General features: G+C 32.5%; 3 protein-coding genes and 1 pseudogene across 9 annotated transcripts; 2 read left to right on the top strand and 2 right to left on the bottom strand.

Annotated features, from left to right (window-relative positions):
- Positions 1 to 276: 276 nt before the first annotated feature.
- On the bottom strand, positions 277 to 1,395 carry LOC145967572 (uncharacterized; annotated as a pseudogene).
- Positions 1,396 to 5,416: 4,021 nt separating this feature from the next.
- Positions 5,417 to 17,279, top strand: LOC145970046 (putative inorganic phosphate cotransporter). 2 transcript variants are annotated; one of them, XM_083096462.1, is made up of 7 exons: positions 5,417 to 6,056; positions 10,449 to 10,582; positions 11,777 to 12,077; positions 13,696 to 13,949; positions 14,254 to 14,400; positions 14,961 to 15,335; positions 15,777 to 17,279. In XM_083096462.1, exons 1-7 carry the CDS (start codon positions 5,963 to 5,965, stop codon positions 15,945 to 15,947), a joined length of 1,476 nt encoding a protein of 491 aa, XP_082952588.1. In that variant the 5' UTR covers positions 5,417 to 5,962; the 3' UTR covers positions 15,948 to 17,279. The 2 variants fall into 2 exon arrangements, with proteins under 2 accessions (XP_082952588.1, XP_082952596.1); XM_083096470.1 differs by lacking the exon at positions 5,417 to 6,056 and adding an exon at positions 9,168 to 9,433.
- Positions 17,280 to 17,823: 544 nt separating this feature from the next.
- On the top strand, positions 17,824 to 24,155 carry LOC145975803 (putative inorganic phosphate cotransporter). The gene is made up of 7 exons (XM_083106532.1): positions 17,824 to 17,965; positions 20,084 to 20,217; positions 20,286 to 20,586; positions 21,481 to 21,719; positions 22,057 to 22,206; positions 22,886 to 23,263; positions 23,689 to 24,155. Exons 1-7 carry the CDS (start codon positions 17,884 to 17,886, stop codon positions 23,899 to 23,901), a joined length of 1,497 nt encoding a protein of 498 aa, XP_082962658.1. The 5' UTR covers positions 17,824 to 17,883; the 3' UTR covers positions 23,902 to 24,155.
- Positions 23,569 to 26,478, bottom strand: LOC145975819 (GPI alpha-1,4-mannosyltransferase I, stabilizing subunit). Of its 6 annotated transcripts, none has more exons than XM_083106572.1 (5): positions 26,260 to 26,472; positions 25,996 to 26,056; positions 25,575 to 25,794; positions 25,366 to 25,495; positions 23,572 to 24,982 (listed from the first exon to the last, which is right to left on the bottom strand). In XM_083106572.1, exons 3-5 carry the CDS (start codon positions 25,706 to 25,708, stop codon positions 24,524 to 24,526), a joined length of 723 nt encoding a protein of 240 aa, XP_082962698.1. In that variant the 5' UTR covers positions 25,709 to 25,794; positions 25,996 to 26,056; positions 26,260 to 26,472; the 3' UTR covers positions 23,572 to 24,523. The 6 variants fall into 6 exon arrangements, with proteins under 6 accessions (XP_082962715.1, XP_082962698.1, XP_082962708.1 ...); XM_083106582.1 differs by having other exon boundaries at positions 25,575 to 25,783; XM_083106589.1 differs by lacking the exon at positions 25,996 to 26,056 and having other exon boundaries at positions 23,569 to 24,982; positions 25,575 to 25,633; positions 26,260 to 26,478.
- Between the last annotated feature and the right edge of the window lie 58 nt (positions 26,479 to 26,536).

Genomic DNA, 26,536 nt, shown 5'->3' with positions numbered 1-26,536 from the left:
GCGAACGCGTGTATCGTCTTCCACGAACGGTTTTTCGCATATATGACATTGAGTGGCGCTATGGAATTTTTCCCACTCTTCGGACGTCAAATTTACCATGGGGACATTTGTTTTTAAAATATTTTTTACACGTAACGCTAAATTTTTGAGGTCTTCGGCGAACCAAGCTATACAATCGGCGCTACGACGCGAATGATATGTCGATAAAGATTCGTCATACGAACAATGTACATAGTGAGCTATACTAACTACTTGGTGATGTTGATATGCGTTTTTCTCTTCATCCATCTTGGCCAAAACGCATTCCAGGTCGGCGTAGACCACAAATGGAAGCCGCTCCTTCCGATTAAAGTTATTGAACTCGAGCCACTTGTCCTTATCGCTCGGCAATCGGACAGCGCAATCGTTCATCTTTCCACAGTCGACCGTATGCGACTGCAACTTGGCGTCCGAATCAAAGTAATGTAAGCATCTGTAAAAGAAAAATTTTTTAAAGATTTATATACAATTTGCTACATAACTTATAATTATTCAAATAATATAAATTAAACTTACCGGTCGCAGATATATTTCTTGTGCTCCTTTTTGCTCAATTGTGAGCTCACGAGCCGGGATAAATTCTTAATCCAAGTGAAATGTCCAACGCTGTTGTCGTCTTCAATGTACAGCAAGTTGATATGCTTATCCCGCTTCTGCTCCGTAAGACGCATCGGGACAATGCTGTTCTTGTCTTCGATGCTGTACACATTTATAGAAATGTCATTGGCAAGTTCAAAATTTTTTATTTGGTTCACAGTCATTGGAAACTCAATGTTCTGGAGATTCAGCACTGTCGTGTAATGCGGGTACGATGATTCCCGTTCCGCCTTTCTTTCGGCGGGGTATAGTGCGGCGACCACTGCCCACGCGAAACATGCATTGTCCTTTGATTGTACATTAATCACCGCTCTTTTCAACATAATCTCCCGCGGTAACTTAATGTGACATCCCGCACGCATAGGATTATACTTATTTATATTTACAGTTAAATTTAATATTCACGACAAAGCCCACCCGCTGTCGCGTTCCTGAAACTCTTCCAGAGACGCTAGGGTGGGTTCGATAACGCGCCGTTCGTACCACTCGCGTAAATCGGATGTGCGAAAGAGTTCATAGTTTTTCGTGTTTATACTTTTATTGGCGCGTTTATTCCCAGCCACAAATTCACCGTTAAATATTGTGTTCACTTTCACATTATAATGTTTTTTCATAACATCCTTCACATGTTCCAACACAATGTCTTTGGCATCATCGAGAAACTGGCGCGGTTCGATGTGATTATAATTTATCACTGCACCAGTCAATATACGACTCTCGAACGCCGCATCAATCTCGCGCCACGCAAGTCCATTTTGACGCGTGCTACATCCGGCACCCGTGTGTACGAAACGTCCACGTACCGAATTTTTCAACCCTTCGAGGCGCGCGATCCGAGCAATCAGCGATTGTCGATATCCGATCGATAATCGCGGTCGCTTGATGCGACTTTGCTCTTCCAACGACTCGATATACGTATCACATCGTTGCTCCCACACAATGTAATCTTCCAATGAATTCACCAAAGTGGATTGCTCTCGCAAACTTTGTTCCTCCATATTGTATCAGACTTGCGAAATGTGCTTCCCAATGATAGTTCCGGATGTACTTTAGCTACTGACGGGGTGTACCTCTTTATCATGATTTATATACTGTCTCGTGCATATCATTGAACATTCTAGAATGATTTCATCTTAAAAATTCCCTGGAGTAGCGTCTGCAATTTAACCTTGATAATTTCGCGTTTTGTCACATACATTTGAAAAATCTAACGTGGTTGCATCGGGAGCAGTCGTACATCGGTGCTTGATTTTAGCACATTCAGCTAAATCTTTGTCTAGGGGTGATGTGCGTTTTAACCTTGACGATTAATCTTTGTTCCGATGCGCATCTTAACCTTGAAAATTTCACGTTTTGTCACGTACATTTGAAAAATCTGACGTGATTGCATCAGGAGCAGCCGTACATCGGCGCTCCATTTTAGCGAATTCAGCTAAATCTTTGTTCTGGGGATGATGATGTCATCGCAGCCGTACATCGGCGCGACAAAATTTTAGAGGAAATTAAAATGTCGTGTCAGCAATAATCCCCTCTACATCGCAATTTGCGATACTATTTGAATTGATATTAATTCTAATACGATCAGTATTGCATCAATCGCGCGTGTGAAAGGTTCGCTGAAGAAATCGATATGAATTTTTACGTTCCGATTCGAAACGGTGAAACTCCACCGTGTAAGAAGCAAAAATGTGACACATAAGTTTCGATCGTTTAAAAATTTTATTTATTAATTTTTTAAATATTGATCTAATTTATATATTTTTATAGCATTCAGCCTCGTCGTGCGACTCGCATACTTGGAAGAAGATACGCTCTAACCCCAACGTCGTACAAGTATTTGGACATTGGAATAAGCGTTGGAGCTGTGTCGTACGTGGAACTGATTCTCGGTGATAATCGAGGTAATCAAATAGTGTTGCCTTTTTCAACATGGAATTTGTTGATGCAGAAGCAAGCAGACATTGAACAATTTCTACAATCGACTGCTCTCCCATTAAGGATTGGAGATTTATCGATTGAAATGTATCAATCGAAAATTGTAAAACTCACATTATGTGACAATTCTTTGTACATGAAACCACTGACATTATTACATTTATTTAATTTTGAAAATTGTATCGATCATATGCACAATTGGTTATGTGAGAATACGTATCTCGTAAATGAAAAATTTAAACAATTTGAAACTGTTTTACGACGTAACAATATTACTACTGTATGCGATGCTGTAAAAACGATACGTGATAGTGACGTCTTTAACAGTGAATCAATAATCGATTGCGAATTATTAACATGTGCTGTAAATGATATTCTTTACGATGCGTGCAATAAATAATTATTTTTATTCCATCTATGATTTTAATTCTTTCCTTCCATATGAATAAGAATAGTTATACTTTTCTCAACACGCTCCGCTAAAGATGTAGAGAAATGCTGAGGTAGATGAGACGTGATGCTCTAGTTGGAATGAGACAAAAGATATTAAAAGATATATAATGAAGAGGAGTCTGCGACATTAGAATATTATTTCTTTCGTTGTTCTGTGTTTCGTTAGTCTTGTGTTACGTTAGTGCAATGGCTGAAGACGATGTTATTATCATCGATGACGATACGGATGATGATGATTATTGGATGGAAAGAGAGAGAGAAATGGATGAGATGGAGAGAGAGAGAGAGAGGAGAGAGAAATGGAGGAGGGATCATCCGATGGGAAACCTGATTTCCGTTTTCGGACTAGTGATGATGAAGAATTACTTCAATACGAGCGGGAACAACTTTCAAAGAAGAATCTAGAAACTTCAATCGTTCAGTTTATAAGACATCAAGAGCTCGGCTTGGAAAAACTTCGCACAAATTCGTTGAGGACATTTCTTCTAGCTCGAGAAATATGTGCGCGAGATTTTGCAAAATATCATGGATGTAAATGTTTCAATATAGAACCTAATCATTCTAAAGTAAATTGTATTGGAAACAAACTGCGTGAAAATCTCGAATTAATAGAAGATTTTGAAAAATTGAAAGAAGATGATCATGAGAATATACTACGGCGGAAATTGGAAACGTTGAAGGTAAAATATTTTTGTCGATGTGTAATAAATTTAAAACATAAAATTAATATGTTTAATTTTAGAGTTTACGCGATGATATGAATGGTCGACGAGAGGATAAACAGATATGTGAATCCAAACCTGCATCAAAATATAAATTGTGTGTATTGTATAACGGTGAATGGAAAATGCCATGGAAAGTATTGTAAGTAACTTTCAATTTATAATATATCAAAAGTTCTAAAATAAATTATTGAAAACTATTCAAATGTCTTTTTCTGTTCCAGGAGCGGCTCCACTCAGCCCGGCACATCGACCCCTAGCATTCTAGGAGCGGCCTCCCCCTTAGCCCGGCGCATCGCCCCCTCCCCCTTATATATATTTTTTTATTTTATATTATATATTTTTATTATATTTTTTAAATTTTATATTTTATACTTTATATTATTATATATTAAGCGCACACATACACACACACACACACACACACACACACACAAAATTGTATAGTACACGCACACATTTAAATAAATTTTATATTTTAATTTAAAAAAAAAGAAATGTATTTATTTACGCGCCTCTCCTTGCGTTCCCATCCTTTGCGTCTCTCTTGCGCTAGTTGTAAGTATAGCGATATCGTTCTCTCTCGCGATATCTTCGTTCTCGCTCGCACGCGTTATCTTAGCTATTATCGTTCTCTTTCGTATGCGTTCTCTTCGCGATATTATCGTTCTCTCTCATTCATATGCTCATCGCTATCACTCACTTACCTTTGCGTCGTCCTTCTCCCACCTATGCAGCATCTTACAATGCGTCGTCCTTGTTCCACGTTGACGTCATCCTTGTCGTATGTTGATGTCGTCCTTGTCACACTTGATGCCATCCTTGTCGCACTATCCTCTTCACACACTTTACGCTATCCTTTTCAAACCAGTGCACCGTCCTTCTCACACGTGGACACATCGCGGGCCCGCCGCGGATGCCCCCTTCCCGCGCGGACCCCCTCGTCCATCGGTCGCGCCGCGGATCCCCCCTACCCGCGCGGACCCCCTCGTCCATCGCTCACGCCGCGGATCCCCCCTTCCCGCGCGGATCCCCTCGTCCATCGCTCGCGCCGCGGATCCCCCCCTTCCCCGCGCGGACCCCCTCGTCCACCGGTCGCGCCGTGGACCTCCCCCCTACCCGCACGTGACGTCATCACCCCCCGCATGACGTCATCATCCCCGCATGACGTCACCCCCCCGCGTGACGTCACCCCCCGCGTGACGTCACCCGCCCGCGTGACGTCACCCGCCCGCCGGTTCCCCCTCGCCCCTCACCCCCCCTCGGAGCCCCTGGGTTAGAACTGGCCTAGACTCACTACTATAGTAAATTTTATATATACACAAACACATGCATATATAAATTGTCAGTTCTCTTGTAATTAAAGATCTCTGTAAAAGTGTAAGATAGTTATAGAAGTGAAATTTTGAAAGTTATAAAAGTGTAATTTTATAAGTATAGAGTCTGCCTCTTTTTTTTCTTGTAATTTAGTAAATATATATTGCATCTCGGAAAATACAACATACACATAGTTCAGTTAAAGAGAACGGATTACACATAAGTGAACACAAAGTGTAAAAATATTTTTATATATTTATACATATCGCTAGTAAGTGTAATTAAAATAGATTTGTAATTGAGATATATTTTACATCTAATTTTATTCTCTGCTGTAAAGAGAGTCCTATAAATTTCTCCTTATTCATTATTAATTAATTTTATAATAGTAATTACCTATAATTAAGGATGATAGAGACAGATATTGTATGAAATGTGCGCATGAGAATTGACTAATTAGAATTTTCCCATTTTGAACGTTCAAACGTTCATTCGAAAATGGCCATGATAACACTATCGCAAATGGGAACACGATCGAATGCCAATCGATTGAAATGTGCGAGAAAAAAGCCGGCAAAGTGTCTTCAAGGCTGATTGCATTTGTCTCACCGCGAAACGGCCTCGATTCTTTAGATTTATCTTGTACTTTTCGTAGTTTCTCCCAAGAAAGATCTAATCCGCGACTCCAGATAACAAAGTATCTCGATTTGCGGCTGATGAAAGGAAAAATTAGAAATAAATCTGCCCTGCCAGACAACAACGATGACGATGATGACGAGGATGATGGCGAGGAGAGGGAGAAGAAACGGGACGGAAGAGGAAGGGGGGCGTAATATAAGTATCGTTACATGTGAGATTAAGATTTTAATGGAGTACGAAGAGAAGACGCGACGCGCGAAATGACGGCTGTCAAAAAAGACGACGCCGTTGACGTCATGGAAAAAACGTCACCGAAGATGTCCGCCGCCGTGTCTCCGATTCTACAACAGAACTGTAAGAGAATTGTCAATGTGATCGTGCGATAACTTCGAATTTCATATTTGAACGAGGATTTAATCGACGGAAGGATTTGTAATCAAGGAGTTTATTTTAAGAATTGTCGGATATTTTGAGAATTTTCGAATTTTACGCATTTTTCCTGCGATAAATTTGGGAAAAGTGGGAAAAATATGCACGTGTTTAGCTATAAGAGAGAATTTTCTTTAGGATATATATGAAAAACTAGAGTTTTTATAAAATATATAATTTATGACGTGGGAAAGAAATATATTTTCTTTTATTAAAACGTAAATGTCGAAAGAAATTTCAACGAAAGTTTGAATAAGAGCGATGCAGATTCATGATTTATTATTAAATAAGAATTCAAATTAAGTTATTAAGAGATTTACGGATTTAGACTATCTTCGATTTTTGAGTGGATTGGAAACTTCGATCAAAATTTTCGATTAAATATCAAACATTAATTTTCCATTAAGAATAATATTTTCAGCTTTGTGTCATTGATATTAATTCGGCGATTTTTAACGTTTCAGTTTTTTAACTTAATAACTGTATGGGACAAGCTTGCAAATTGTGATTTAACACAACAATATCAATAGTAATTGGAATTGATGAGAGTGCATCATTAAAAATGTTAGCGAATCGGTCGGTGAACATCGAAGATCGCGACTAGTGATCCATAGATCGAACGATTATAATTGCTAATGTCAAGTTAGTGAAGAGGTGAAGAATTGAAGTAAAAGAATATACGAAAATTATCTCTGTTTTTTTACGTAACATGTTCAAAGTGCATTAATAAAGGAATTTAGAAAGATTTAACCGGAGATATATCGCGTGTCGAGTTGTTTATAACGGAATTATTAAAGATACATTTATATGTGAAATAAACTTTACTGTAATTGTCGGAGAGAAAAAATTGAAAATTTATTCTTTTTGTAATTTTGTCTAGAATAGCTGTCACAGCTGTCACAGCTATGTGTTTTGCAAGGCACGGAAACATTTCGTCTATGACGCGGAATATATTATCGATAATCACCTTGGAGATAATGCGATCATGACATTTATGCTTGCTTTTGAAAAGTATAAAAGAATCGTACAAAAATACGTTTGGACAGGAAAAGATAGTTGAAATAAATCTATCATTTATCATGTAGTGTTTACAGTAAATAGTGCATTATAAAAAGCGATAAGGAAAAATAAATTAGTGATAATAAAATCATAACAATATTGCCTTATTAATAATAATCTCAAGAATAACGATTAAGATGTATAATTTAATGTATTATTTTTTTTAAATTAATTTTTTTAAATTAGACGAGAATTAAACGAGAAATGACATTTGATAAAATAAAGAAGAGCTAGGTTTGATTTTTTTCTCAACGTACAGTTTTCGAAGTTCTCTATAATTGATTCGATTGTTTCGAATAATCTGATCTGTAAGTTTTATAATCGTCGCATGATATTGACAAGCTATTCGATAACTTCTGTTTATCGTCAGTCATTTTATCTGAGATTTTATCGCGCGCGTAAATTGCAACTTCACTTCGTCTATTGTAATAAAAAACGACCGAATCACGATGCGCGGAGTGAGCTACCTCTCGCGATCGATGATTTAGAAGCGCGCGCGATCGCTATATATATATTATTTTATAAATATGCAAAAAAAATCTCATAATGTAATCATTAATAAATGATGGATGACATTGTATGAGATTTTCCTTGTATATATCTCATATCTTGTATAAATCTTTATTAATCGCATTGATCTCATCGCAGTTATCTCCATTCAATTATCTTTATATCTTATCGAATCACAATTTTTGAATACCTGAGCGTCAATGTATCAACATTATTTTTTTATCTAATTTCGTTGAAAATTCAACATCTATCGATCGAGTCTGAGATGCTTCACATATTTTATACGACATTATTTATGTAATAAATATAAAGCGATTATTTATATTGATAACGTCTTCTTTGCAATTGTTGGATACAGTTGTGCAACGTTTCTCTTAAGATTTTTTAATAAAATTCTTCGTATATTTATTTCTCAATATCCTTGTATTTGCGGCGTATGTCATTTGTTTCTAACAAATCTAAAGCAATTATTCATGTCGATAATATTTTCTTTGCAATTATTAGATACAGTTGTGAAACGTTTCTCTTAAGATTTTTTTATAAAACTTCGTATATTTATTTCTTTGTATTCTTCATACACTTGCTTAATATTTTATTTGAAATTTATAATGAGAGGTGAATAAACGCGAATTATATAATTAAATCAAATCTTTACAGTTGATAAAAATTACATAAGATTTATAATAAATCTTAAGACAATCTTTTTTCAAGAAAAATATTAATATATTTTTTCTTTCGCATTTTTTTCGCATTTTTTTTCGCTTTGCTATTTTATTATCACATGCCATCGGCATTCGCGTAATTATACGTATCCGGTGCAATTACACAACGATTAACAACTTGGTTACGATAAATTAGCATGTGAGAATTTTAATTTTAATCGAAGTGGTGACACTCATAAGAGAAGTCTGAAGATGATACAAAATAAAAATACTTATATTCTCCTTCTTTGATTAAAAAAAAATAAATTATACAGGTTGATACTTTTTTTATGATGTATTAAACAATTAATGTTGATAACACATTAATCTCTCGATATATATCTCTTCGATCGAGGAGATCAAGTGATATGCAACATTGTTAATTGTTTTTGTTTTATCAGAGAAAGTCTCTTCTAAATATATGTTAGCGATTTACGTCGAAAACATGATTCCCCTTCAACCTTAAAATTAATAATATAAACCCTCCCATCAATTTTAGAATTAATAATATAAACAGAGTCTTGTGTGTACAAAGAGTTATTACTTCTATCCATTCGATTTGACTCGGTATCATTTAGCTTAGAGTTATTTGTTTTTCTGTATATATAGTGTATCATAATATTGATAGTTATATGCACATATAGGAAAAAATAAATAGCTGCGAGCCGAGTGATACCATGTTAAACCGATCTATAATCCTTTTTTCGGTAATATCAGCATTCCTCTTGTCCTGACTTCCAATATACATATATCCTTTCCTATGTCTATATCTTCTTTTGTCAGCGAGACTTCCATGATTTAGAGTGAAACTCGCCTTTGAGATTCCATGATTTTTTAAATTACGCTAATCAAATTTCGTCAGTCTTACATAATCTCGCGCGAGATATAGATAACTGGACATGTAAAATGTGACTTATGTACCATAATTTAACGAGTGTTCTTCCTTTGAATATAAAAGCGTCTCTGGAAAAGTTCTAATCGATCCCTCGAAACGTTGAAAATTGGGAATTGTTTAACTCGAGAGAAATATGGGTAAATAGCTCTTAATTATTATTGTCATATTATTATCTCTTAACAATATATAAACAAAATATATTATGTTCACAAATTATTATCTTCACTCATTATTACAATTAACATTTATTGTGTTGCTTACAAATTTCCAAGGTCATAATTTTACATTCACTCATACTTCTTGTCGCTTATGCTTAACTCAGTTTCTCAACTATCTCTTGGTATTATTTAGGATCCCGATACACATATAAACACTATAGTTATCTTTATCTTGGTATAATATTATTGAACATGTTAACTTATATGAAACATTCGTTTTTTATTAGATTAATTCTCGTTCGATATTTTTTCATCGATATTTCATTTATACTCAAGCAATCAATAAAATTTATAAATAATAATTTTCGTGTATGTTTTTAAATTTAAGAAGTTAAACTTTAGAAATTTTATATAAATTTGTGAAATATAAATAGTTATATAAAAATATTTGTAAATTGTGGTACTCTATAATAATGTAATATATATGTCCTACGAATAATTTAAATGTCTTACGAATAATTAATATATTCTACTTTTTTTTATTTCTTAAATTAAAGTAGAAAGTTAAGTAAAGAGCTTAAACTTAATTGAGCTCTGTCGTAAGAATTATCTTTAAAGAAAATATGCATAACTTAATATAAAAAATATTAAAAATTGTAACGTTTTTGGATGACTAGTATACTATTTTATTTAATAAGATTTAGTTAGAAATCGTATGCAAATTGCATAGATTAGCGCGCAAAACTTTTTTATATGATTGAATAAACTTTATTGATTTCTTTACTTAAAATTTAAGAAATAAAAAAGAGAGTGATATTCTTAAGTCAGGGGACAGCCTACATGTATAATAAAAAGATTCTTCAATGTATTCTTACAACTTGTAATAATAATAATAATTTTAGCAAAAATGGATAATTAAAAAATACGATATTCTCAAGACGAATAATCGATGCGATTCATTTGCTACTGAGATAAAAGGACTATTTTTCCGCAGGTATCCTCGGGGACAGACACGTACAGGTGCTGTTAATGTTCCTGGGCATGTCTATTGGATACAGTCTCAGGATCGCGATGTCGGTGGCCATAGTGCCAATGGCAGACGCGAAAAAAGCAAACCCAGATATCGAGGTAAATTATATAATTCTTTTATTATGAGCATAGCTTAAATAATTATACGCTCAAACACCATTCTAAACACTCGAGACTATTTCTTGCTTAATTAAGCGTCAGATAAGCGTATCGAGTGTTCGTTATATAATAACAATATGTTGCATTCATCATTATTGGCCTTCCGTAAAAATAAAAATCTGCGCATGCAATATCATAATTTCTTTTGCATTTACGAAATATGGTTTATATGATATGGTATATATGATAAGAATTGCGATATTCTTGCCTTTGATATTCGGTCTTACATTATTGATTTATATTTTTGTGTATAGAAATTGTTCAGTTTTATTCAATCTCTATTAATTAATATTATTGTTTTGGTGTTATTCGAATTTTATGTGAATAAACGCACTTGTAACAATTGGTATAACACTTTCACATTTTTAACGATTAAATTATGTGAGATATTAAGTTATATTAAATTTAATATATGTCAAATTTAATATATGTCGAATTTCTTATATTTAACTTTATATATATTATTAATATTGTTGTAAAATTTTATATATTGTACATGATACAATATTGTATTGTACATTTGAGGATATTTAAAACCACTGAATTATCGATTAATTCGAGTAAAACTGCTTGCGAAACTCGTGTTGTCAAAAAATCTGGAATTTATGTCAGAAGAAAGGAATTTTCCTCGTGTTTGCGGAAGGAATCGGGGGAGTTATAGTGCGTAAGGTCGTGTTTCGACACTCGACGAGATTTCCTCATCGTGTGCCAGATAAATCAGCCAGCTGACGATTTGCGAGAGCATTTTTTCCATTGTCTTGCCTGAATCTAGCATAAAGCTAAAATATGTTAATTTAATCTGCGATTTTCTAAGCATAAATGTATAATGATCTTGAGTGTAGATAACTCTTATCGTTGTCTTTACAAGGTCATTAATGAAAATAAGTTAAACGATAAATAATGATTTATCAGATCGTCAAACATCAGATTGCGACGTCACAATAATCTCTTTATCAGTTCATGTTACAATATTATTACATAATTATAATTATATGTCATTATTTTAATTATATAGCTAGAAACATTTAAAGTAATTTTATAGCTAGAAACATTTAAAGTAATTTTATGCCTATTAAATTTTCATATTAAGGGATTTTGTGATTGTTAGAAAATCATATTGATTGCTGCCATCAGGATTTCGGTTGGAACCAAGCGCAGAAGAACTTGGTGCTCAGCTCGTTCTTCTGGGGCTACGTGGTAACGCAGGTGCCGAGCGGTTACATCGCCAACATCTGGAGCGGCCAAAAACTCCTCGCCATCGGGATGCTGCTGTGTGGCGTCTTAAATGTTGTGCTGCCAATTGTCGCTAGCCAGTGGGCTTTGCCGGCCGTGCTGGTTTGCAGGGTGGGCATGGGTCTTACACAAGCTTGCCTGTTACCTTGCATTCACACCCTTCTCTCCAAATGGGCGCCACCCTCTGAAAGAGCACGATTAGGTGAGAATATATATCCAAAACTTGCGTCTGAGATATTTCGAGCTAAAACAATTGCAGGTTTATATATAAGTTGTTTCTTGTAAAAAATGGTAAATATATATATATATATATATATATATATATATATATAAATTATTAAATGTCCTTTCTTTTAAATTTTAAAAACAATAAATACAATGATAAACGCAATATACGGTCCGGATGATAACAAATCAAGTAATAAGAAAGAAAGGCTGAAAGACCGTGGCACAAGATGTTAAAGTGTAAAAAATAATAACGACTCTAAGTAAGAGACATAATATATTAATAATCAGTTAAAATTAAAATTACATACGTACGTTTCGATCTTTTCAAGATCCTTTTCAATGTTCAAGAAGTCGTAGAAAATAAACAAAACATTAAAAATTTCAAAATCATAATAACAATAACGGAACGCGATTAAAACAAAGACAGGAGCGATGGGACACCAAATAGACATTGTGTACAGTAATAACGGACGCAGCTTAAAAAACGCTAATAATTGATGTAACGAATGAAAGCGCAAGACAGTTAATGAATTAAACGGCTAATAATGACTAGCTACTAGCCACATTTTCCAAAACAGGTAACGCACCCATCTTCGAGACGGTATAATAAATTTGCACACGTGAAATAATTCTTCGTAAAATATATTGTGTGACGATCCCCCGATGAAAAAGGCTCAAAATTTTCCAAATAGGTCATGGAGTCGTGACCAAGCTCATTTTTATCCTCACGACTCCATGACCTATTTGGAAAATTTTGAGCCTTTTTCAACGGGGGATCGTCACACAATATATTTTACGAAGAATTATTTCACGTATGCGAATTTATTATACCGTCTCGAAAATGGGTGCGTTACCTTTTTTGGAAAATGTGGCTAGTAGCTAGTCATTATTAGCCGTTTAATTCATTAACTGTCTTGCGCTTTCATTCGTTACATCAATTATTAGCGTTTTTTAAAAAAAGCTGCGTCCGTTATTACTGTACATAATGTCTATTTGGTGTCCCATCGCTCCTGTCTTTGTTTTAATCGCGTTCCGTTATTGTTATTATGATTTTGAAATTTTTAATGTTTTGTTTATTTTCTACGACTTCTTGAACATTGAAAAGGATCTTGAAAAGATCGAAACTTACGTATGTAATTTTAATTTTAACTGATTATTAATATATTATGTCTCTTACTTAGAGTCGTTATTATTTTTTACACTTTAACATCTTGTGCCACGGTCTTTCAGCCTTTCTTTCTTATTACTTGATTTAAAAACAATGATTGAGTAAAACAATACATAAAGAATTTTTTAAAAATTTAGAAAAGTTAGCCATTGTTCAGTGTAAGAAATGTTTTGAGGTGTTACAAATATATATAATATTTTTTTGAAAAATATAAAATTTATGTTATATAGTTCTATTTAGTTTATTAAAATTTATATTGAATTTTGTGTCTTTCTTTTTATATTATTAGAATTTTTAGAAAACCAATCAAAAAATGATTGACAAATTTGATAGAAAGTACACAATAATTAATTGTTTTGCTTACAGTAGATCGTAATTATATATTTTTACAATATACAATTATTATTTATTTTTTGATCGTTAGGAACTTTTGCTTATGCGGGCGCCCAGTTTGGTACATTGATCGCTATGCCAGTTTCTGGATTTCTCGCTGCATCGAGCCTAGGTTGGCCCAGCATCTTCTATATATTCGGTACATTAGCGATCGTGTGGAGTATGGTTTTCTTCTGTTTTGGAGCGAACTCACCAGCCGAACATCGTAGCATTTCTCCTAAAGAAAGGAAGTATATAGAGGACAGTTTGAAAACCATAGGAACGAATGATGAAAATAAATCCAAGGTAAAAAAGTAGTCTATTCTTATAATATAAATTTCAGTAACATAAGTAATTGAAATGCATCTTAATTGTTTTCCTTCTCAATTATTCTAAATATCGTGAAATAAAAAGAAATTTATTATTTAAAAATGTATTATTATTATTATATTATTATTATTATTATTATTATTATTATTATCATCATTGCATAGTAATAATTATTTTTGCGATAAATTTTTTAGATTTCGTAATGATTCATTAATAAGTCGCACATACAGGAAGCATAATATATAACATGTTTATGATGTGATTTCATGTCTTTTACTAGAAACTGCGTACACCATGGAAAGAGATGTTCACCTCATCACCCGTCCTGGCTCTTATAGTAACCCATTGCAGTCAAAATTGGGGGTATTGGACTCTACTGACCGAAATGCCTAGCTATATGGCGAGCGTAATGAAAAACATCGAGATGGTTAATAATAACATTTTATAAAACAAAGAAATTAAAAAAGAAGGAAAACACCTACCTTCTATTTTAAAAATCATGTATTGTATCATATATTTTAATTTTGTTAATTTTCGGAATTTATTTATCACGATTACATCATATATTTTAATATTAAATTAAATTTAATCGAATAAGCTGTATTTTGTCGAAGGCATAGTATTCCAATGCTAATTTTCGTATATATTAATTCAGCTAAATTTGATAAAAAGAATACTTGTGTCACTCTGTGAAACAATCACATGTAAAATAAAAATTTCTGTTAAAATTGCCGTCGTTTTACGTTAATTTCAAGTTTCGATGCGAGTTTTCTCACAAAAATTTTCGAGACGAGTTTTCTTTCAAAATCAGCTGATTTATATTTTAAGACATTTCGTTCTTAAAAATAATATTTATCTCATTTATTTACACATAAATAGAACAAGTTCTTCAATAATCATACGGAATACTGATTCTTTTAATTTCTTTTATTTAAAAAAGTTAATTAGTTTATTTATTTATTAATGCATACCTTTTCTTTCCCATAGAGCGGTGTATACTCCGCGCTGCCATACTTGGTCATGTGGCTCCTCAGCTTTCCCATGAGTTGGTTGTCCGACTACGCATTAAAGAAGGGTATGTCCAAGGGTACGGTCAGAAAGACCAGCAACACAGTGGCTTTTTGGGGTCCGGCTGTTGCCCTGGCGTTTATGAGCCTCGTACCCACTGATGATTACATTTGGGCTGTCGTCATTTTTACTATAGCGGTGGGTCTGAATGCCGGATCTCTTTGCGGCTATCAGATCAATCATATCGATCTCAGTCCGAACTTTGCTGGTACAATGATGTCCATCACCAATTGCGTCGCGACCATTACAGCCATTATCGCGCCATTGATTGTCGGTACTATCGTCACCGATGAGGTAATTTTTCATTTCTACATTCAAGATATGCAATAGCAAGTTTCGTACATAAATGTGAGCTTTCAGTCTTAAAACTTAGTTTGAGATACGTGCGCATCTCTGACAAAATCTTTCAATTCTTTTAATCAATATAAAATTAGATATAAAGAAATTAAATAATAAATTTTTTAAATTTATTTAGTTTAGTGTGTCTAATGTGAAAAGATTATATTTCGAAACATTCTACACACGTGTATAGAGAACAGATTCTACTTTTTTATTTATTTTTCGATATTTTCTTTTATTTTACAGTTTATAAGTTCAATCTTTTACCCTTTGTAATTTTGAATTTTTCTTAAAATGAAAATGAAAAACGACATTTAAGTTCTAAAATGAAATGCATTATTTACTTATTCCGGAAACGATGAGAATGTCGTTATCGAGAGATTTTTCGTTTTTCAGAGCAACGTGTATCAGTGGAATATCGTGTTTTATATCGCAGCGGCAGTCTTTTTTTTCGGCAATCTGATATTTGTGATATTCGGCAAGGGTGAAATACAATGGTGGAACAATTTTGAGGAAGTCCAAGCTCTACGGAAAAAAATAAATGAAGATGTAGAAGACTATATATAAGAGACTAACTTGAAATTTATGTTGATTGTGATACGCTTTTAGGATTTTTCAAACTTACCACCAAGATTAATTTATAACGTAAATCAGACTGTAAGTTTGAAGTTACATAGAACCAACGGAACTCAGTTATGTTCAATTTGACTTTAAATATGAATCTTCTGAGATAGATAGAGAGAGAGAAAGAGAAAAAGAGTGATCTCGAAATTGCGATTGATTACGCATCGAAATCGCAGTTTGTTGTTGTAAGAGAGTGTTGTTGTATACATCATTACTCAATCACATACATAAAATGTGATCATGACCTTTCGACTTTCTGTTGCTGGCGCACTCGTTATCTACTTTTTTTTATTTACAACGCTATAATCGTTAATCGCTCTAATCTGTAAGATTAAAATGCATTTTTAATTACATTATTATACAACAATGAATTTTTATTTTCTATTTAAGTCGGTTTTTTTAAATACCGTTGCATGCATGCTACATGTGCAACATGCATGTAATTTTGAACATTGTACATATATTTCTCCCATGTATAAATAAGATAAATTTGTCTTCAAATGAATCGAATAGAATTTTTTGAATCATTGTGTGTGTAAATATATTGCAAAAAGAAAAATGTCTACCAATTTATCGCGAAATAAATATCTATATTGAATATAATATTTATATTATTGAATATAATATTTATATTATTGAATATAATATTTATTATAAAATACAAATTTTTGACCTACATTTAATAGTAATTTAATGTACATTTAATATACATGATCAAAAAGTAATATGCATGTAAAATAGATATAAAGAATAACTAATCATTTACATCTTCATTTCGCAATTATTTAAATTTTATTGTCCACATTGACTCTTTTTCTTATCTCGTGTTGTTCATGATTAATAGATATATAACGATACTAGTACACGATAGTAGATAATAGATAATAGATAACAATAATAGATATAATTATTTTGACAAAGCTATTCGCTTCAAATATTTATATATATTATAAACGCGAATCCTTATCTAACAAAATGCGTACTCACGAATCGCAAATGTTCGCATTAAACGCGTTATCTTTGTAGCGCAAGAAATGATTATTTATCGAGGTACCATCTATTCCGATACTCATCAATTCTCATATAAACAAAAAAGTGTAATTAGGATACACAGTTGTAAATATTACTAAATCTTAAATCATCTTTCTTTTAACGAATCTTGAATTATTTTTAAAGAAATGTATTCACACTTTAAGATAATTTATATTGAGTGAATTCTTCAATGATATAATATTGTAGTATATCAATATACATATAGATAGTAATATATAATGTGCAGCCAAGTTATATCTTCTGAATAAAGAGAATTTTTTTTACCCTTTAAAATATTTTTTTTCTCTTTTTTGTTTTATATAATTAATATTATTTTTAATATTATATATATATATATATATATATATATATATATATATATATATATATATTGTATACAGGAATATGAAAGAGAGAGATCTCCATGTTCGGAAACGAACAAAAGGACTATGAAGAAGATATTTATATTGTATAAAGATAAATTAATTTGTAACTTGAAGTAATCAGTATATTGATTTCCTTCAATTATACAATAATTATGCCGTAATTAAATGTTAATTTCGTTCTATATGAGTCGAAGAAATATAGACTGAAGAAGAGAACATAGAGCAGACATATAATTAATAATGCAAATTGATTACATCCTGCTATATCGTAGTGATTCCAATGCTCGAGAATAATGCAACAGCGTGTTCAGTGCCGTTTAAGCGTGCGTTTGAACGCGCAAAAGAGTGGGAGAATCTGTTTTCGGTGGTACAGTATAAAACTAGGTGGGTACGATCGATGGATCGTAGTTCGTTTCTGTAATTTGTTCCCGTGTCTGCTTCACGACGAGAGATTCATCGCTATGGCGTCGTCTGTGCGAAAGAAGAGAGTCTCCATCGTCTCTCTCTCGGAAAAGATGAAGATTCCATCAAATAAACCTAAAGGTAATTTGTTGCATACATATAATTAATAATATATTCAGATTATTAATTATATTTATATTATAAAAATATATTTTTGGAAAAGACAAATAAATATTTCGCAAATAAATCTGTCAAAAAAATGGCTTTAATTGAACTCAGAGTTATAAAAGGAAATTCATTGATATTCGTATAATTAAAGATATTTTTCATGAGAGAATTTTTTATATAAAACATTATATAAAAAGTAAAAGTTATTGTTGTAAAATATAGATAGTAAATAAACTTGCTCCTTCAAATTTAACCAAATTTATAAACTTGGAAGATTTTTCTTGAAGAAGAATATAGAAGCATCAATAATTCTTGAGTTATAAAGCGAATATAGAAAAAAGAACCACTCAGTTTCACAAAAATGCACACAGATATCAAAATCATGTTTTTAGTTATAATTTCAAATATATTTTAGTGCAATTCTAATTTGAGTGTTAGTTACAAAAATTTGTAATATTAAATATTACAATAAGAAGATTGCAATAAATGCTGCCCTTTTCTCTCGATATTTTTTTTCGACTTTTAAATCTGTCACAATTAAAATTGTGTAGTAGATTTAAAATAAATCTTTTTTTTTCTTTCGATATGGAAAATGTAATCAACTATATCCGATCGATATGATTTATTTTGATTATCATAATCGATTTGTACAAATATGTAGCTGAGTATTGGATAATGATCGAATGAAATAGATTCGATAACGTTAGATAGGATTATCGAGAGAAGAAGTTCACAATCATCATTCGACACTCAAATTGCAAATAATATTCGATTACACATCATCGTTGAGTATGTTAAAGTACAATGCGTATCTCGTATTAACATTGAAGCACATGTTTTATCAGGGTATCACATTCATACAAATTACATCTCTATACAAAAAGTTTCAATATTTATTTAATATATTGATTTTCTTGGCACGAATATTTTGTATCAATATTTCAGATTTTTATAACATAATAATAAAGAATAATATATAAAAAATATTATCAATACATCATTAACGATTAGAAAAGAGCATAACAAATGATAAGAAGAGCAAACTTGATAATGACAATTGATTTACGATTATTAAATAAAATTAATCGAACTTAATGATAATAATGATAGTAATGATAATAGTAGTAGCACGTTGCATTCCATTGTTAAGCATTTGTATGATTTTACAAAATTTAATTCTAAAAAATCTTACTCTTTCTTGCATTATTAGAACAATTAGAATTTTCCGTGTATCATTTTCATTTCTTTCTTTTAATCCACCCTTCATCAGCTTTTTCCTAATCCATATTTCAAGATGACGGAGAAAAGACACATTTCACAAATGAAAGAAGTATATTATGCAATTAGAATTAATTCACATTCGATTAGAATTAATTCACATTCTGCGCGTTCTTATAAGCGATTAAACGCGAAATAAAATAGTAAAAAAATCGTCGGATAAATACGGTTTACTAAGATTTTATCGATCGCATTATATCTGACGTAATAGGTAATTGTTGCTGGATTCCATTATGTGAATCGTTACAAACACCGAGCGTGCGATCACTGACGCAACGCGATCTTAATGACAATGACATAATTTGTATTCAATTTTGCATTTATACGTGATGTTCATGTAAACATAATTATTGGCATTACAACAAACTGGTCATTAAACATTAAATTAAAAATCAAGAAAGAAATTACAATCACGTATAATTGACAAGTATAAATCTTATTTATACGTGTATTAAGTTAATTAGAAATTTTTAAAAATTCAAAAATTTTTACGTGTGCTATTACTATTATTATTAATTTTTAAATTTATTATTATTTTAAAAATGTAATATATTAAAATAAAATGCAACAAGAGTTTTAAAAAAACATTTTTTAAGTAAAATATATAGTGATTTTTAAGCGTTATAATATCAAGAGTATCATTAGATATATGGTATGTTATATTTTTCAAAAATATGATTTTTAGACAACAAATTAATAATTTATAAATACTTTTTAAAATAAATTAATGTTTTTCGGGTGCTCTGGTTCAAATAATTAGAATGTATAATTATTATCTATTATATACTATAATGTTAATGTTAATCCTCGCAGCGCAATTCGGATGCAGACACACGCAAGTGATGCTCATGGGCTTGAGCTTCTTTTGCTGTTACGCTGTCCGAGTGACGACCTCGGTGACCCTGGAGGCGATGACCAATGCAAACAGCGCTAATCCCGATTTCGAAGTACGTATAATAATTAAGATTGCCTTTTGCTCGGATTCTAAACGAAGCGAATCCCTCTTTTGCCGAAGGAATTTGACTGGAGCGAATCGGTCAAACACATGATCCTCAGTTCCTTCTTCTGGGGCTACACCTGCACGCAAATACCCGCGAGCATCGTCACCCAGCGATGGAGCGCCCAGGGACTGTTCTCGGTGACCCTTATCATCGCCGGTCTGCTGACCCTCGGCAGTCCGTTCGCCGCTCATTACGGTGGCTGGCAGGCGATGATCGCCGCCAGAATAATCTGCGGCCTCGCTCAAGGTGCCGCTCTACCGTGTCTTCATACCTTATTATCCAAGTGGTCGCCACCCGAGGAGCGTGGTAGACTATGTACGTGATCTTTTTACTTGATAATGCGTGACGAATGCGTATGTGTATTTTCATTCTAATTCAAGTTCAAGTATACAAGTATCCAATGTCAAATATTCTCAATATTTTTGGAGATCCACTAGAGCGTACTTGATTAATTTTATATATTTACATTTCTCAAAAAAATTCCATATTTTTAAAAATAAAATCCTTTAATAAAATATAATAGAAATTAGAAATTTCTTGGAATATTGCTGCACATTAAAGCAAGGATTCGGTGAATGGCATTCTAGCAAATTACTCGAATCCTACGATTTTGTTATATTTTTCTAATAATTTTTTGGTATTCTAAATTGCTTTATGCTAAGATTCATGAAAGTTGAAGGCTCTTAATTTTTTATTTTATTTTACTTCGTTGTGACACATTATGTTTTTTTTTTCATTCTTAATTTGTGATTCATTTCTTCTGAATTAATTTTTTTTAATCAGTTGTATGATGTAAAGAGTTAGTAATTTTGGTTTAACATTTTCGATTAACAATGCATTGTTTTTAATTGGCAGGCACGTTTGACGCAGATAAATAGAGAAACAATTCTTATCTGTCGAATCGATTAAGCACGTCAAGATTGCACGTTCAGTACAAAAGTTTTGCAAAAAAGAACTTTTTTTATAATTAATATATTCGCGTGGTAAAGATATTTTTCTAACTCAAGTAAATTTTATACGTTATTTTATAAGGTTTTCGATATATATTTTCTCTTTCTTAATTTTTTTCTATCAAAAAATTTTCACGACAAAGATAATTTTTGAAAATTTCAAAAGAAATGTACGCAAAATTTAAACGAGACTCGAAGAAAAAATTTAAAATCTGTTTTGAGAGATCATATTTGCAATATATTTTCTATACTTTTCTAGCAACATTCGTTTATTCCGGTGGCTGGATTGGAAACGTAATATGTTTGTTGAGTACTGGTTTCCTCTCAGCATCATCAATTGGCTGGCCCAGCTGTTTTTACGTTTGGGGAAGCTGCAGCATCTTGTGCGGTATCAGTTTTTTCATATTTGGCAAGGACTCACCCTCTGAACATCCCAGTATACCTTCCGATGAAAAGGAGTATATCGAGATGAGCCTGGGAGCAACAGAGGTCGATGAGGTAACATGTTCCTTCAATGTATTAATAAGAAATAAATTCACATCGGTTAAATTCATCACACTTTGAAAACCAATACAAACTTATTAATTTTTAATTTAGTTCAATTTTAAGAATTCTTATAATTAAAAGAAAAGTTTTAAATATATAAATTATATATAAATCATTGTTGCATATATTTATGAGTAACTTTACTTAAATTAATAAAAAAATACTAAGAATCTTTGATTTGATTTAAGGAGAAGCAAAAAATCTTAATTCTAAGTTTTTATTAAAATTTTCAAGCTCAGGAAAATTTTGCGGGATAAATATCGTCCTCTACAACTTTTTTCATTTTTAGAAACCTTCCACTCCATGGATATCCATATTGAAGAGTCTTCCAGTTTGGGCACTATTAGCGGCGCAAAGCGCTCAATCCTGGGGATTCTGGATGCTGCTGACGGAAATCCCGTCCTATATGGCTTCGATCATGCATTTCGACATCAAGAAAGTGAGTTACTTGTAATCTCAGATAGAATTTAAGTCTGTGTCTTCTGTTGTGCTTTTGCAAAATTTCGGAATAAACCTTGGACCTTGAAATTCAGTCGAGTCGCGCGCGTGTGTTTCGACTGCGAAAATCGCGAACGATGCATTTGGAATATTAATTAATAGTTCAATGTTTACGTCGACGATACAAGAATTATTAATGTACCTGACTCGAGGTTCTTTGTCAATGGATTGTCACGGACGTCATGGACATTAGCTTAGTGTTGTTGTCAATGAGCAAGTCAATGATGACTGCAAGAATGAGAAATAAAATTTAAAAAATTAAAGAATTAATCTACCTTTCGAATTCAGTGATATTAATTGCGCGTTCTTTGAGTATATAATTATATTTTTATGTATAAATTATCGTGAATATATATCTTTATACATAAATTTTCGTAAAGTAATATTTTTCAATTTCTCTTCAATTTTGATGTTGCAAAAAATCCTCTTTCGCTGTTAAAAAAAATAATATTAATATTTATCAATACAATTTAAATTAAATTAAAAAATAGAAACATTAAATAATACGATATTAAAAAATCAAAGCTAATGAAACTAGAGTTAATTGCTGTATTAATTCAATTTGTATAATATTAATTTTGATCAATATTCCTCTTTTTTCTTATGTGATAATTGCTTAGAACGGTTTGATGACTGCACTGCCATACTTGACAGCGTGGATCATCAGTTTCCCCATCAGTTACGTGTCCGATATATGCATCCGGAGGAACATCGTGTCGACGCAAAGGTCACGGAAGATCTGCAACACGCTCGGCCAGTGGACGCCGGCGATCGCGTTGATCGGACTGGGTTACACGAGACAAGATCAGCCGGAATTAGCCGTGGGCATCCTCGTCATCGCCGTGGCCAGCAATATCGCCACTTACTGCGGCCACAATGTCAACCATATGGATCTCAGTCCGAATTTTGCCGGTCCGCTTATGGGATTCACGAATGCCATAGCGGCCGCTTGCGGAATCCTCGCGCCGCTGATCGCCGGCGTGATTGTCACGGATCCGGTTCGTAAAATCTCTCATTCGTATTTTTATTTTTATGATTATATATTTAAAAAATTAAATAATATTAAACGGATGAACTCTCTCTTGGGAATTTAAAGTTGTTATAAATTTATCCTTTTTCTTAGAATTCATTATAGCTTATTATTATTATAAAAATATAAAAATTAATTTAATTATTTGCGATTACATTTTCAATCGATATTTTATATATTTCTGCATTTTATTACATTACTTCTGAAATGATTGACTCAAATGCAAATATGAAAATTATTTTGGCAATATATTCCGAATAATTTCTTTTATATTTTACATAATCTTTATTTATATATCAAAAATAAGTTTTATTTTATGTCGATTTCGTTGTTCGTTGCATTTTTCTGCTTCATGAAATCATAATGAATTTAATCATGTTTCCTCCTATTTAGACTAACATTTTGCAATGGCGAAGCGTGTTCTTCCTGTCGGCTGGAATATACATAGTGGGCAATTTAATCTTCATCCTTTTCGGCGCCAGCAAGGTGCAAAAGTGGAATGACAATATTAAAGGCAGACGAGATAGTATCGTGCATAAAGTATCGACGACACCAGTGACTGTCGCGACGATACAGGAGGAGAGAAATATCGAAAAAATTCCATGACAATCAAAATAGAAAAGCGTGAAATTACGCGACATACACGGCACTTGTTTTCCTTTTTATTTTTATTTTTTAAAAACTGTGTTCATGTTAAATGTGTGGATATGTGTGATTTGCGCGCTAACTTCTAAATGACTTAGAATATAATATCATCATGCATGGGATAGTCGATTATATCTTCTATCTTATTCATTATATCATTATGTCAAAGTTTGACTAGAGGCTGCGTATAAATGCTTTCATATTATGCTTCATATTAAGCTCAATATATAAATATATAAATATATAAAAATGTAGATATAAAGAGAATGTTGATCGAGACAAATGTATATAGGAAATCTTGCAGTAGACTTTGCAACAAAACTTTGCTGCAATTCAAATAGATTCAATTTAAATTGAATTTAGAATTTAATTTAGTTTAATTTAAATAAATTCAATCGATAATGACGAATTTAATCTCGAAATTATTTAATATCACGATTGAAAAATTTGTAAGACTATACAATATAAAAAGTCTTCTTAAATTTTCATACAAAAACGATGGATATTTAATTTATCTCGAACAAGCACTAGTAAAAAATTTCTAGAATTACAAAACTATTTATATATTAAATCTTAAATTATCTCACTCTTGTTTCTTTGAATGATTCTTTGATGCATTGGTCCGGATGGCACGTACGATAAATATCGCGCCGATAATCGTTGCGAATAATGTGACATAAGTGACGAACGTCGAGAGAGATGAATCTCCGACTGGTATCGGCCACACGTATGTACGATCGTTTAACATACGATACGGAATTTCACGCCATTTGATTGCCAGATTGACGCATGGCTCGCATAAATCCGTCTTAGACACTCTATGATCTCTGATCCTCTTCCGGCATCCCAGAAGCAGCTTTGGCTCGGGTACAATCGCGTCGACATAGCCACTGGACTCACGGGCGTATCGATAACGCTGATGAAGTGGAATCATTAAACTGGACGATGACGAACTTACGGATGAACAAGTCGTCACGTTTTGCTGACCAGCCTTCTCGGCGAATAATTCGACATCAGTCTCACCTATGGAACAGATTCTACTCTGGAATATTATCAATTAGTATCATTAATTAATTAGGCCATTAAATAGTATTCTCTAGTTTGTTAAATGTAAATAAAAGAAATATGTACAAAGGTAATTTTTAATATACATTGTAAAAAACTGTATAAAAAATTATAAATTGTAAAAAAAAATTGTCGAATTAATGTAACTAATATATAGTTTCCATAAGATTTACAATAATCAGAAACAATATTGTACATACTCTTTAATTTTATTAATAATCAGTGCAATCTCAAAGTATATTACTTAGCATTTAATGTGCAGCAATTTTAAATTTATGTAAATGAAATCAATATATTAAGATGTAAAATTATAATTTTTTTAAAATTATATCAATTATTTAGTATGATTAAGGTACATACCATGCCCCTTCTTCTCAATTCTGCTACTTCATCGACATTGACATACAATGCTGATGGTAATTCCATGTAAATGGCAGTGTGACAGTCGTCATTGATAAGATCCTTGAAATATACGTGATAAATTAATGTTCTGCAAAAAATCGAAAAATACTAGAATTCAACAATATTCTCAAGTATTGTTCACTTATACACCATCCAATCTTCCTAACCTATGAAATCCGCTTCCTTCCACATCGAGATCAATTTCGGCCTCGATTCCTCTGCAAATCTGCATACATCGCGTCCATAGGATCAATATCGCAATAATTTGCGAGAAATTTAATTTAGGAACGTGTATTGTCATTATTTACCGCCGATTGATCCTAACGTTACACATCCACGTGAAGTGTACGTATGATCAGTATGATCAGAAAGAAGTCTGAAAGGGACCTGCTCAAAGTTAGTCCCCCCACTTTGACTATTGAGAATTTTGTTTTCACCAATCGTTTGGTGATTGATTAGTAATATTTGGTATAATATTCAAAATTTTGGGTAATCTTCCGTTTTTTCAGAAAATCGTAAACAATTTTTAATCTTCACCAAACGATTGGTGAAAAAAGAATTCCTAATAGTCAAAGTGGGGGGGCTAACTTTGAGGAAGTCTGTGAGACAACTGGAGGAGCATTAGCTTCCCGCAGAAGAGACGATGATGCTATAGAAATGGATTTATTAGCAATTTGTAATGTGAAAGGTTAGTGTTCTAAAGCCGGCTTAAAAAAAAAATGTACCTGTTCAATACGAGATATAGTTAAGTTTATCTTATTTCTTTCTTTCTTTCTTTTTTTTTTTTTAGAAAAAGATCAGAAACTCAAATTTTTCAATTTGGATTTTCTATGCGTTTTCAAATGAGCTTACCTTTGCAAAATGAAAGTAACGGTGTCGCACACCACACATAATGAATTATGTGTTCATTTGCTCGAAAATTGATACCTTCCTCAAAGATTTTGCCGGTAATTTGTCGATGATTTGCGTTTTTTGATTTACTTTAATACGAAAATAACACGCACGACAATTAACGCAACACAAAGACGTGACGACACCTCGATGATGAATTCAAGAAAAGGTACCGATATATTGGCGCTAAATTCAAAACGATGCCAGCGCGCCAATTTTTGTATGATAGCGCCATCTC

The sequence above is a fragment of the Camponotus vicinus genome, unplaced genomic scaffold (genome assembly GCF_025532165.1).
Source record: "Camponotus vicinus isolate PSW18456_S1 unplaced genomic scaffold, iyCamVici1.0 SCAF_1, whole genome shotgun sequence".
NCBI classification, from domain to species: Eukaryota; Metazoa; Arthropoda; class Insecta; order Hymenoptera; family Formicidae; genus Camponotus; species Camponotus vicinus.
This window is presented reverse-complemented; position numbering and strand designations above follow the sequence as displayed.